Source organism: Onychostoma macrolepis, chromosome 18 (genome assembly GCF_012432095.1).
Source record: "Onychostoma macrolepis isolate SWU-2019 chromosome 18, ASM1243209v1, whole genome shotgun sequence".
Taxonomy (NCBI): domain Eukaryota; kingdom Metazoa; phylum Chordata; class Actinopteri; order Cypriniformes; family Cyprinidae; genus Onychostoma; species Onychostoma macrolepis.
This window is the reverse complement of record NC_081172.1, coordinates 23,064,011-23,075,921: the sequence shown is the minus strand read 5'-3', so window position 1 is coordinate 23,075,921 and position 11,911 is coordinate 23,064,011. Positions and strand designations below refer to the sequence as shown.

At 37.9% G+C, this 11,911-nt stretch overlaps 1 protein-coding gene across 1 annotated transcript; it reads left to right on the top strand.

Annotated features, from left to right (window-relative positions):
* Positions 1–5,937: 5,937 nt before the first annotated feature.
* Positions 5,938–9,741, top strand: LOC131524664 (sialic acid synthase-like). Its single transcript, XM_058751902.1, has 6 exons — positions 5,938–6,213; positions 6,906–7,121; positions 7,235–7,334; positions 7,860–8,014; positions 9,129–9,395; positions 9,471–9,741. The coding sequence occupies exons 1-6, from the start codon at positions 6,082–6,084 to the stop codon at positions 9,657–9,659; spliced, it is 1,059 nt and encodes a 352-aa protein (XP_058607885.1). The 5' UTR covers positions 5,938–6,081; the 3' UTR covers positions 9,660–9,741.
* Positions 9,742–11,911: the final 2,170 nt, after the last annotated feature.

Here is an 11,911-nt window from a genome sequence, read left to right as displayed (position 1 = left end):
CCTATATCTTTGCATCAGAATATCGTATAGACTTGGGAGTTGGATCTTTTGACTCATGCTAACAAATAGGACTTCCAAATATGCTACACATGCTAGCAGTGAATAGCTACATGCTAATAAGTGATTAGCTAAGTGCTAATTCAAACTAAGAACTCTATAAAACTCCATATTAACGATCAGTGACAACTAGTAACTGCCTAGCAACACCCTAGCAACCACCCCAGGTACCCTAGCAACCAACCCATTTACCTTAGCAACCACCCTGGGTACCCTAGCAACGGCCCTAGCAACCATCCTGGGTAACTTAGCAACCACCCCGAGTACCCTAGCAACCGCATAGCAACACCCTAGCAACCACCCCAAGTACCCTAGCAACCACATAGTAACATCCTAGCAACCACCCTGAGTACCCTAGAAACCGCATAGCAACACCCTAGCAACCACCCTAGAAACCACATAGTAACATCCTAGCAACCACCCTGAGTACCCTAGCAACCACATAGCAACACCTTAGCAACCACCCTGATTACCCTAGCAACCGCATAGCAACAACCTAGCAACCACCCTGGGTACCCTAGCAACCACCCCGTGTGCCCTAGCAACTGCCTAGCAGTGCCGTGGAAAACACTCAATGCCGACCTAGCAACCGAGTGCTGAGTTTTGCCACTGCAAGCACCACTCACATTTTCATCAGGAAATGTGCATTCTAGTTAGTGGTGCTTGCCAAAGGCAAGGCATCACTATTGTTATCTTGCATACTTATTATTATTCTGCTTCTTCTTCTTCTTCTAGACAAAACTTCGGTTCGCTACTCCTCCTGCACCGTTCATCACAGACCCATGAATGAGGCGTCAAATCGTGCGGCTTATTGAGGAATGGTGTGCTATATCTTTTATAAGCGATCGGGCATACGATAATCGTACAGTGGGCGAAAAATCCCATAGACTTAACATTGCGGCCAACTTTGACGAGTCGTAGCTCAAAGCGAGAATTTCGTATAAACAGATGAATCACCATATTTAGAGAGGCTATCAAGCTGTGCGAGAACATACCCCAATGGGGTATAAGTTGTACCCCTGGGGCACAAGAGCCCCCCAAAATTGTGCCATTGACATACTATTTTACTCATTTTACTCAGCCAACCAAAATAAATGAAATCTGAATGTCATAGAGACACGGGGGTTGGTTTATACTATTCATACTGGCAAACAGCCTTTGGAGTATCATCATTGGCAGCTGCCAAGCCACTCCCTAACAACCAAACAGAGTAGCCTAGCAACCATTTATCAAGTCCTATATCTTTGCATCAGAATGGCGTATGGACTTGGGAGTTGGTTCTTTTGACTCATGCTAACAAATAGGACTTCCAAACATGCTACACATGCTAGCACTGAATAGCTACATGCCAATAGTGATTAGCTAAGTGCTAATTCAAACTAATAACTCTATAAAACTCCATAGTAACGATCTGTGACAACTAGTAACTGCCTAGCAATACCCTAGCAACCACCCCAGGTACCCTAGGAACCACCCCAAGTACCATAGCAACCGCATAGCAACACCCTAGAAACCACCCCAAGTACCTTAGCAACCACATAGTAACATCCTAGCAACCACCCTGGGTACCCTAGCAACCACCCTGATTACCCTAGCAACCACATAGGAACACCTTAGCAACCACCCTGATTACCCTAGCAACCGCATAGCAACAACCTAGCAACCACCCCAAGTGCCCTAGCAACCTCATGGCAGTGCCGTGGAAAACACTCATGCCGACCTAGCAACCGAGTGCTGAGTTTTGCCACTGCAAGCACCACTCACATTTTCTTCAGGAAATGTACATTCTAGTTATTCTTAGACTAAATTTCTGAATGCATCTCCTCCTAGAGCTTTAACTCTACAGACTCCAAACTCAGCCCAGATCTTCAGACTGATCTGGCCGGGTGTGCTATGTCTTTTCTAACTGATCAGACTTATGGTTTTCATAAAACCGAAGATTAAAAATCATAAAAATCCCATAGACTTACATTGACGGAATGTTCAAATGAGCCAAGACTATTCAAACTCCAACTGTCAAAATTCAAACTTAAACTCCCAGAATCCTTTGAGACTCAATCAAGCTTCCCTTCTATGTACTATTTCTAACCCATTCAAACTCAATCTCATCTATCTAATATTTCTAATTTATCTATCTATCCTAGAAACATGCTAATAATGCTATAAACATGCTAGCGTCATGCTAAAAACATGCTAGTCACTTGCTAATCATGCTAAAAACATACTAATCATGCTAGAACCATGTCCGCGACATACTAGTCACTTGCTAATCATGCTAGCAACATGTTAATCATGCTAGCAACATGCTAGCAAAATGCTAATCATGCTAGAAACATGCAAGCGACATGCTAGTAACTTGCTAATCATTCTAGCAACATGCTAGTGGAATGCTAATCATGCTAGCAACATGCTAATCATGCTAGAAACATGCTAGCAACATGCTAGTCACTTGCTATTCATCATCTCTGACAGACTGTATTGCCTTTAAAACATTCAAACTTTAAGCTTTTAAAACTACTTTAAACTTCAAACTATTTCAGACTGAAAACCATCAAACTTAAAACTTTTTTAAACTTCTTAAACTTTTCAAACTTTTCTGGTCCGGCTTTCTCAAGCCAACTTAAAGTTTGTCTCGACAAACTTTTTTATCTAGTTGTTCTTAAAATATCAAGAGAGTTTTTTTCTATTGCAGCAGTTAGAGATCCATCCATGCTGGATACGTCCGGGTCGCTTCATGCATTTAGGGTTAAAACAGTCCATGTGACATCAGTGGCTCAACTTCAGTTTTGCGAGCTATGAGAATACTTTTTGAGCGCAAAGAAAACAAAAATAACAATTTATTCAACAATTCTTCTCCCCCGAGTTACGTCTTCCGCCACAACGCATACGCACGCTTTCCCCTAAGCGTAAACAATGCTGATTATGCAGATTACGGTCTGTAATCCGTAATTACAGGATTACAGACCCCCCAGTAAACTACACTGATTACATCGATTACGCTCTTGGGTACTCTCCAAAATGGCGGAAGACGTAACTCGGGGGGAAAAGAATTTAATAAATTATGTTATTATTGTTTTCTTTGCACTTAAATATTATTCTCGTAGCTTCGCAAAAATGAAGCGTTAACGTTAGTTCTGGCAGGTCACGTGAGTCAAGCTTGCATCAGCTGATTCTCAGCTGATCGTATCTACCTATAGGAATACAACACCTATCGCGGCATTCCTATATAAGCTCTCTTCCGTATCAATCAGCAGCTTTTTCCGCTTGCTCAGGAGCAAATCACCCTCCTCCATCCCCAACTCCTCCTTTCGCAGTCAGGACTTGTCTTCTGATATTCCTTGCTGAATCATACTTAAATACACTTAAATATCATTATGTACATTTAATGATATCTGCTTGTTCTGTTCTGTTTACCCTAGGGGGTTATTATTGTTGCTCTCCCTGCTCATTCATGACAGGCTGCATGGATGGGCAGGGAGTTTTTGCACAGAACAGAACCATACCGCCAAACCAAAACCTTATGCTAAGTATCTATCTTTTGACGATAGTGGTCCTGACAGAACTGAAGTTGAGTCACTGATGTCACATGGGCTGTTTTAACTATGTCCTTACTACATTTCTTGACCTGGGAACATTTCAGTTGTGTTGCTATGGAGGGTCAGAGAGCTCTCACATTTCATCAAAAATATCTTAATTTGTGTTCCGAAGATGAATGAAGGTCTTACGGGTTTGGAAGGGTGAGTAACTAATAAAGGCCATCTGCCTCAAACAAACAGTATTTTAAAGTTGGGAGACAAGGATGTACAGATTGTGAAACTCAACTTTGACTTTCTTATCTTATCTTCTTATCTTAATATCCACGTAAACACGCACATTCACGCACAAAATGGACGTGGCATTGCTGCTGGTGGCACTGTATACTGTACAAATGGTTGTCAAAAGATTACTGGAGTATGTTTTACAAGAAAATACTGTTTCTATCTTTCTACTTCAAAATTCATATTTAATTCAATGTGTCACTTGCCATTTTTTTGTAATTATTTGTGAAATTTTCTAGCATTTACGCTGAAAATTCACCTCTAAATTTTGTACTAATCATTGCAGGACACGAGAAAATAGTGAATTGTTTCATGAATTGTGTGTTAGCAAATGAGAAAAACTGTAAATCTTGACTGGGAGCTGTGTTTTTCCAAGGGGGAGTAGAGATGGGACAATGTTGTGAAACAGTAAGTTCTGACTATCTTTGCTTGGTATAATTACACTGACTGAAAATGTGCTGATCAGATAAATTCAGAATGACCACAGACAATGCAAGATTTTTGAGTATAGATCCAACCAGTACTGTTGCTGTTCAGACTGCTGCCCTTGCAGAATTGCGTGAGTTTTCGGCATTTTTATGAAAATGGAAAGACCTGTTAGAGTTTAATGTTTAGTTATTTTGAACATTTAAAATAATATTTATCTTACCCTAAATAACATACTTCAAGTCTTTAATGTGCAAATATTTATTGTAGATGTTCAAAATCTACCATCAATGTATTTAATGGGTTTATGCATTGAGACACCTTCCAGTTCAATAGCTTTCCAAAGGAGAGTCACACCGCTCCAAAACAAGGTGCAAAATATTATTTTGACCCTAAAGAACATACTTCAAATGTGTAATGTAGAAGTATTTACTCTAGATGTTCAAAAAGTACCATCAATGTATTCTATGAGTTTCTGCATTGACACATATTCTGGTTCAATAGCTTTCCAAAGGAGGGTCACACCACTCCAAAAGAAGTTGCAAAATGTTTATCTGACCCTAAAGAACATACTTCAAGTCTTTAATGTATAATTATTTGCTCTTTATGTTAAATATGTACCATCACTCTATTCTATGGGGTTCTTCAATAGCACACCATCCAGTTCAATAACTTTCCAACGGAGGGTCACACCACTCCAAAACAAGTTGCAGAATATTTATTTGACCCTATAGAAGTCTTTAATGTAGAAGTATTTACAATAGAAACAATTATGAGCAAAGTACAGTTTCACCTTATACCTTCAATGTGACGGTAATGGTAGAAAATGGTAGAAATTGAACATATAGAGTAAATAAATGTACATCAAAGACTTGGTCAGATAAATATTTTGCAACTTGTTTTGAAGTGGTGTTACCCTTCTTTGGAAAACTATTGAACTGGAAGGTGTGCCATTGAAGAACCCCATTGAATACAATGTTGGTACAAATTTAACATAAAGAGCAAGTAATTGTAAATTAAAGACTTGCAGTATGTGTTTATAACACCTCTCCACCCTACTTCAACCCTCCTATGGCACATTCGAATTTGAAAGCTTGAAAATTGGTAAAACTATTTATTTCTTCTTGAAATTATGCGAAAAAAATTATTTTTTTTCATTTAGGGTCATGAATGTGCATGCAAAGCTTTGACACAGATGTATTTTGAAAAGGCTTTTGTGCATCGCAAGCATGCATCAGTTTCCATGAAATTTGCCAAAACTCAACACAGGTAAAAAAAAAAATACAAAAAAATAAAATACAGAAAACCTTTATTGTAGCTTGTCAATAAACTTTAGAAAAATCATTTTCATAACTTCCAGGCTTCCATAATTTCCTTCTTGTAAACTCTGATCTGATATAATGTCTGATAAAACGTCCAACTGTATAACATTTAGTTGCAAATCATTTAGAACACTATCACTAAAATGGACTTTGTGCTTTGTGGTATGCTTATTTCATAAAGTCATCTGCTGACACAATGCCTTGTATGTTAGCAGGTACTGATACATACTGGTTTGCTGCTAAATATTTTATAGCCTTGCATGTTCAAAATTCAACAACAGCTGAGGTAATTGTGTGAACGTGTGTGGGTTGGGGTTGACAGTGGTTAGGGAGGAGCGCTTGTATCTCTTTAAATCATAGCGAGCCCTGCTTTCCGGCCCCTTTGCTTGGTGCCAGTGCGCTAGTGACCACATCTTCAACCTCTTCGTCATAAATCAGTTAAGCTGTTAGTCTATAACATGCCTGCTGAATTTGAACTTTGTCCTGGAAGAAAAATCGGGGGCTGCAACCCCTGTTTTATCATCGCTGAGATTGGTCAGAACCATCAAGGAGACATAGAAATCGCCAAAAAAATGATCCAAATGGCTAAGGTAAAGTACTGCTTTATCAGATGTGAAGTCTGATACTTTTCTGTGGGGCTGTAAAAGTCACACATTGTATTACATCAAATTTAATTTTTTTCAGTTTCAGAAGGGAGACTCCACTTTTTATACACTCTTAAAGATAAAGGCACCAAAAGTGGGTTTTTGAAGTGACACCATAGAATAACCATTTCGGGTTCCCCACAGAACCTTTCCGTCAACAGTTCTTAAAATACCCATTTTTCTTAGTGTAAACAACATTTTAAAAATCTAAAGAACCTTCTGTTGGATTGAAAGGTTCCATGGATGTTAAAGGTTCTTCATGGAATCATTGATGCCAATAAAGAACCTTTATTCTTAAGTGTATAGTCAATTTGGTGACCGTACATTCTCTTTTTCCTGGCCGGGATTTCTAAATTGCCTAAAATGCTCTGGTTTTGACTTTATTTTCCATTGCTGAATGACCGAAAAGTAGTTTGACCAATAGCATGCAGGCATTGTATATAATTGGCAAATGGTGAAAAGATGGGCTCTACAGAGAACGAGCAATGCAAATACATGTAATGAAGGAAAACAAAGCGAAAATCTGGCTATTTTAGGCAATTTAGAAATCCCAGTTAGGACACATCAGGGGGAAAAAAGGATGTATGATCACCCTACTCACCAAATTCACCTCTACTTCCCCCTTTGTCCCCATGCAGGACTGTGGAGCTGATTGTGCCAAGTTTCAAAAGAGTGAGATCGAACACAGATTCACCAAACACGCTCTGGAGCGTCCCTACACGTCCCCTCATGCCTGGGGACCAACCTACGGGGCTCATAAGCACCATCTGGAGTTCAGTCACCAACAGTACAGAGAACTGCAGCAGTACGCCAATGACATCGGCATCTTCTTTACGGCATCAGGGATGGATGAGGTGATCAAATGCAGATCATTTATAATATATAGCAAGAAAATATGCAAATGTCCCTCAAAGACCAAGTAGATTGAAATGCATCTCATAACTTTTCCTCTTCCTATCTCGGTCAGATGGCCGTAGAATTTCTTCATGAAATCAATGTGCCGTTTTTCAAAGTTGCCTCAGCGGACACCAACAACATCCCTTACCTGGAGAAAACCGCCAAAAAAGGTAAAACTCACTAAAGTTGACACCCATTTGAAATGAAAAGTCCATTTTCAGAAGCAGTCCTTACAACAAAATCAATCAAGTGTGTTTGCTGAAAACTCGCTCTCCTCAGACAAATTAAATGGCACACAGTGACAAGAGTCCACCGAAAATCAAACCTGTTTGACATTTATCTATTTACATTCAATAGACGCTATCCAAATTGTGAAACTGGGGAAAGTATAAGCAGAACTGAGAACTGAATCTCAATAGCTTCCCATGTGCATTTGAAGTCAGTTATTCTGGAGTAGTCAACCAGAAAAAATAAAAATAAAATAGGTATTGACGGTGCTTATTGGCCAGAGAACAGAGAGAATAAAACAGAAATCCTGGTGTGGATTTTCTGGATTTTCATTCTTACTGCGGATGACTGCGTAGTTAAGGTCCGCAGAGAAATCAAAATCAATGTATTAATGACTAAAACGTCAACTTTACTTTCATCCAGAAGCAGCCATGTCTTGAAGCTCACATTTTGACTTGTTTTTGTAGGTTGTCCCATGGTGATATCTAGTGGAATGCAGTCGATGGAGACAATGCGTTGTGTTTACCAAACCGTCAAGAAGCACAATCCCAATTTTGCTTTCCTGCAGTGCACCAGCGCTTATCCACTGCCACTAGAGCACGTCAACCTCAGTCTGATTACTGTAAGACAAGCCACTTTAATCTTGTCAACTTTGTAAATTACTGGCCAAAATGTTACATAACGCGTTTTTTTGATTTAAAGAAAAATGTGCATGAAGACGATTGATTACATTTTCAATTTTGCTAAATTTTGATATGCTAAATTAATACCAAATGCTTGAATATTTATTTTACATTTTAAGGCTTAATTTAATTTGTAAGTTAAGAATTAATAATTGTTTGAATTGGTTATTTGAAATAAGCATTTCTTATTATAAAAGGCAACATTTCTCATTTAGTTTAAGTTGAAGTACTAAAATAACTAAAACTATATAAATATAACAAAATGACTAAAACTTAAAGTGAAAACATTAATTATTAAAACGAATAATTATTTATTATTAAAAATTTAAATTAAAACAGAAAATATAAAAATAAAAGCTAATTCAAAATATTAACAACTATAGTGTATTAACAATATAAAAATAACAATGGTATTTTGATATGCTAAATGAATATATAAAATGTTTGAATATTTGGTTAAATTTAGCAAAATTTATTGTTCAGTGTTATATTATTCATTCCAGGGTTATTGTCATTAACTAAAACCTAAAACCATACAAAATAAAATAAAATAAACTGAAATAAAATTAAATATAAAACGGGAATAGCTAAACTTAGTTTAGTACTTCAAGTACTAAAAAAGTTTACAAAAAAACTAATACTAAAATGTAATAAAAACTAAACAGAACTAAACAAAATTATGAAAACAACAAAATTACTAAAACTTGAACTAAAATAAAAATGAAAACAAAAAATATGAATATAAGAAAATATAAATATATAAATATTCATGTTCATTGTTTTATATATTTTTATAAACTAATTTTGACAAGCTAAATCCATATATAAATATATTGGGTTGATTTTGCAATTCTCATCTAAAATGTTATTTTGATATACTAAAGTTAGATTTTTAGATTTTAGTGACTAACAAGAGATATTTACTAAATTTAAAGCATATTTCATCAAAAACTATGACTAAAAGGCCCCTGCTGATCTTGTCCTCCTGTAGCAAGAATTGTAGGTATTTAATGAGTAGTTATGAATCTTTCTATTTCTCTTTATCTAAATCAGGAGTTCCAGAAGGAGTTTCCGGGCATTCCCATAGGATACTCTGGACATGAGACGGGCATCCATGTGTCTGTGGCTGCTGTGGCACTCGGGGCGAAGGTCCTGGAGCGTCATGTGACCCTGGATAAGAGCTGGAAAGGAAGTGACCATGCAGCATCACTGGAGCCGGCCGAGCTGGCGGAGCTGGTGAAAGCCATCAGGACGGTTGAGATGGCAATGGGCTCGCCAATCAAACAGATGCTGCCCTGTGAGGCTTCCTGTCACGGCAAGGTCAGATACAACGCTCATTTTGACAGATATAGCAATAGTGATCAAATGGAATTAAATCACTGTCCTTTCTTGCAGTTGGGTAAGTCAGTAGTGGCCCGGAAACCATTGCAGCAGGGAGAGATATTAACTCTTGACATGCTGGCAGTAAAAGTGGCCGAACCGCATGGTGTGAGACCAGAAAACATCTTCAAAATTGTTGGCAAGAAAATCACGGTGGACCTGGAAAAAGATGCCACCATCACCGATGCCATGATAAAAGGCTGATGATTATACACTCCATAACTAAAGGGGCAATGAAGGGATCTTATCATGCTAATATTAATACTAAGATCAGAAATATGTAAAGATAAAGCCTTGTATTGATTTTGCATATCTAATGTCATGTCATAAGTTTGCTTCTTCTTTTAACCTGAGAATAAACACTTTCGGTTTCACTTTATTTTGATGGTCCCTTTAACACATTCTATTGACTATAAGTAATGTTGCACCTACATTTCCACTGACTCTCATTAGATTGTTAGTAGTGTATTAGTTGACTGGCAGGGTTAGGGTTAGAATAAGGTGACACGTTCTTGCAAAGTTACTTATAGTCAGTAGAATATCTGTTGGGAGACCAAAACAATAAGGAGTTAGTAGATATGAAGCAGACAGTCTACTAATACTCTTATGAGAGTTTGTTGACATGTAGCTGCAACATTACTTAGTGTCAACAGAATGTTCAAAAGGGACCATCAAAATAAAGTGTTACCACACTTTCAAGTAAAATCTCGCTCTCAGTTGATTTCAACTCAACTTTGGACTTTTTATCTTTGTGAATGCAGAGAACACCTTCATGAAACGTTTGGTGTGTATGTAAATGTGGGTTTATTCCGTATTGCCGCAATGGAAAACATCTCTAAGCCACATGTGGTGTATTTGGAGAAATGTGATTTGTAATTACTTGATTGATTGTCTGGCATCTTATTGGTTCCTGATTTTAGAAGCCAGTATTTAAGTCATGTGATGTATTGTAGTGTTGACGTATGTATTCACCCAAGTAAAGAGTGTTGATGGAATTTTTGGTGGTTTGCCTCCTTAATATATAACATAAATTGGCGACGAGGAAAAGTTATGTGAAGAAGTATGGCCCAAATCGGAAGATTGGATGAGTATAAACCAGAAAATGAATCCTGGTCTGCATATATCGAGTGAGTGGAACTGTTCATGATTGCTAATGATGTGGATGATGCAAGGCAAGTAGCGACGTTGCTGAGTATTATGGGAGCTTCTACTTACGGAGTGGTATGGAATTTGGTTCAACCGCAAAAACCAAAGGATAAAACATTTAGAGAAATTGTCAGTATCCTGCAGGCCCATTTTGAACCAAAACCATTGATAATCGCTGAACGCTTCCGATTCCAGCATTGTGTACAAAAGCCCCATGAAACGGTGCTGAACTCAAACAATGTGCGTCGAAATGTGATTTTGGTGCAAATTTGGACGAATTTGGCCAGAATTGGAAATGTTCTCTCTGTTAAGTGACACTGAAAAACAAAGGTTCCAGGTGAATTTTACTGTGAATCAGCAGGATTTATTGATGGAAGTTGATACAGGAGCTGCTGTGAGTATTATGTCACATGCAAGGTAAGCACTTATTCGCTCATGTGCCACTGGAGGGAGCTCGAGTAAAGTTAAAAACGTATACAGGTGAAAACATTCCAGTTTTGGGCCAATTCACAGTTACTGTGCAATATGAAGATCAAGTAAATGAGTTACCATTAATTGTAGTGGGAGGAAATGGACCAAATTTGTGTGGAAGGAATTGGCTCCAGAAAATTAAGTTGAATTGGAAAGAAATTCGATTTGTGAGTCAAACTAAACAGCCTGGATCTATTCAAGAAGTGCTTGAGAAGTATAGTGAAGTTTTTAAGAATGAATTAGGCACTCTAAAGGATATTAAAGCTACCATTTCAGTGAAACCAGAGGTTCCGCCTAAATTTTATAAAAGTCGTCCTCTACCTTTTGCTATGAAAGAACGTGTGGAGAAAGAAATCGATCGATGGGAGGAAGCAAATATTATATCTCCAGTAAAATTCAGTGAGTGGGCTGCTCCAGTCGTCCCTGTGATTAAAAAAGATTCTACAATTCGTTTATGTCGGGATTATAAAGTTACCGTTAACCAAGCTGCCAATACGGAAGTGTATCCCTTACCACGAATGGAAGAAGTCTTATCCACTCTCAGTGGAGGAAAGGTGTTTTCTAAGATCGACTTAGCTCAAGCATATCAACAGGTTTTGCTGGATGATGATTCAAAGAAATATACAACAATTAATACACACAAGGGACTCTATGTTTATAATCGTCTGGCATTTGGCATTAGCTCAGCTCCTTCTATTTTCCAGCAGATTATGGAAAATTTGGTAAAAGACCTGAAAGTTGTTGTATATTTGGATGATTTGCTAATCTTGGGTAAAGATGAGCAAGAACATCTAGTAACTCTCTGCAAAGTTCTACAGCGTCTACAAGACTCAGGATTA

Excerpts from the sequence above, each read along its gene's own strand:
- LOC131524664 (XM_058751902.1), top strand. The coding sequence starts at position 6,082 with ATGCCTGCTGAATTTGAACTTTGTCCTGGAAGAAAAATCGGGGGCTGC. Across the intron at positions 7,335-7,859 it reads GGAGAAAACCGCCAAAAAAG|GTTGTCCCATGGTGATATCT; the intron begins GTAAAACTCACT and ends TTGTTTTTGTAG. Across the intron at positions 9,396-9,470 it reads AGGCTTCCTGTCACGGCAAG|TTGGGTAAGTCAGTAGTGGC; the intron begins GTCAGATACAAC and ends CCTTTCTTGCAG.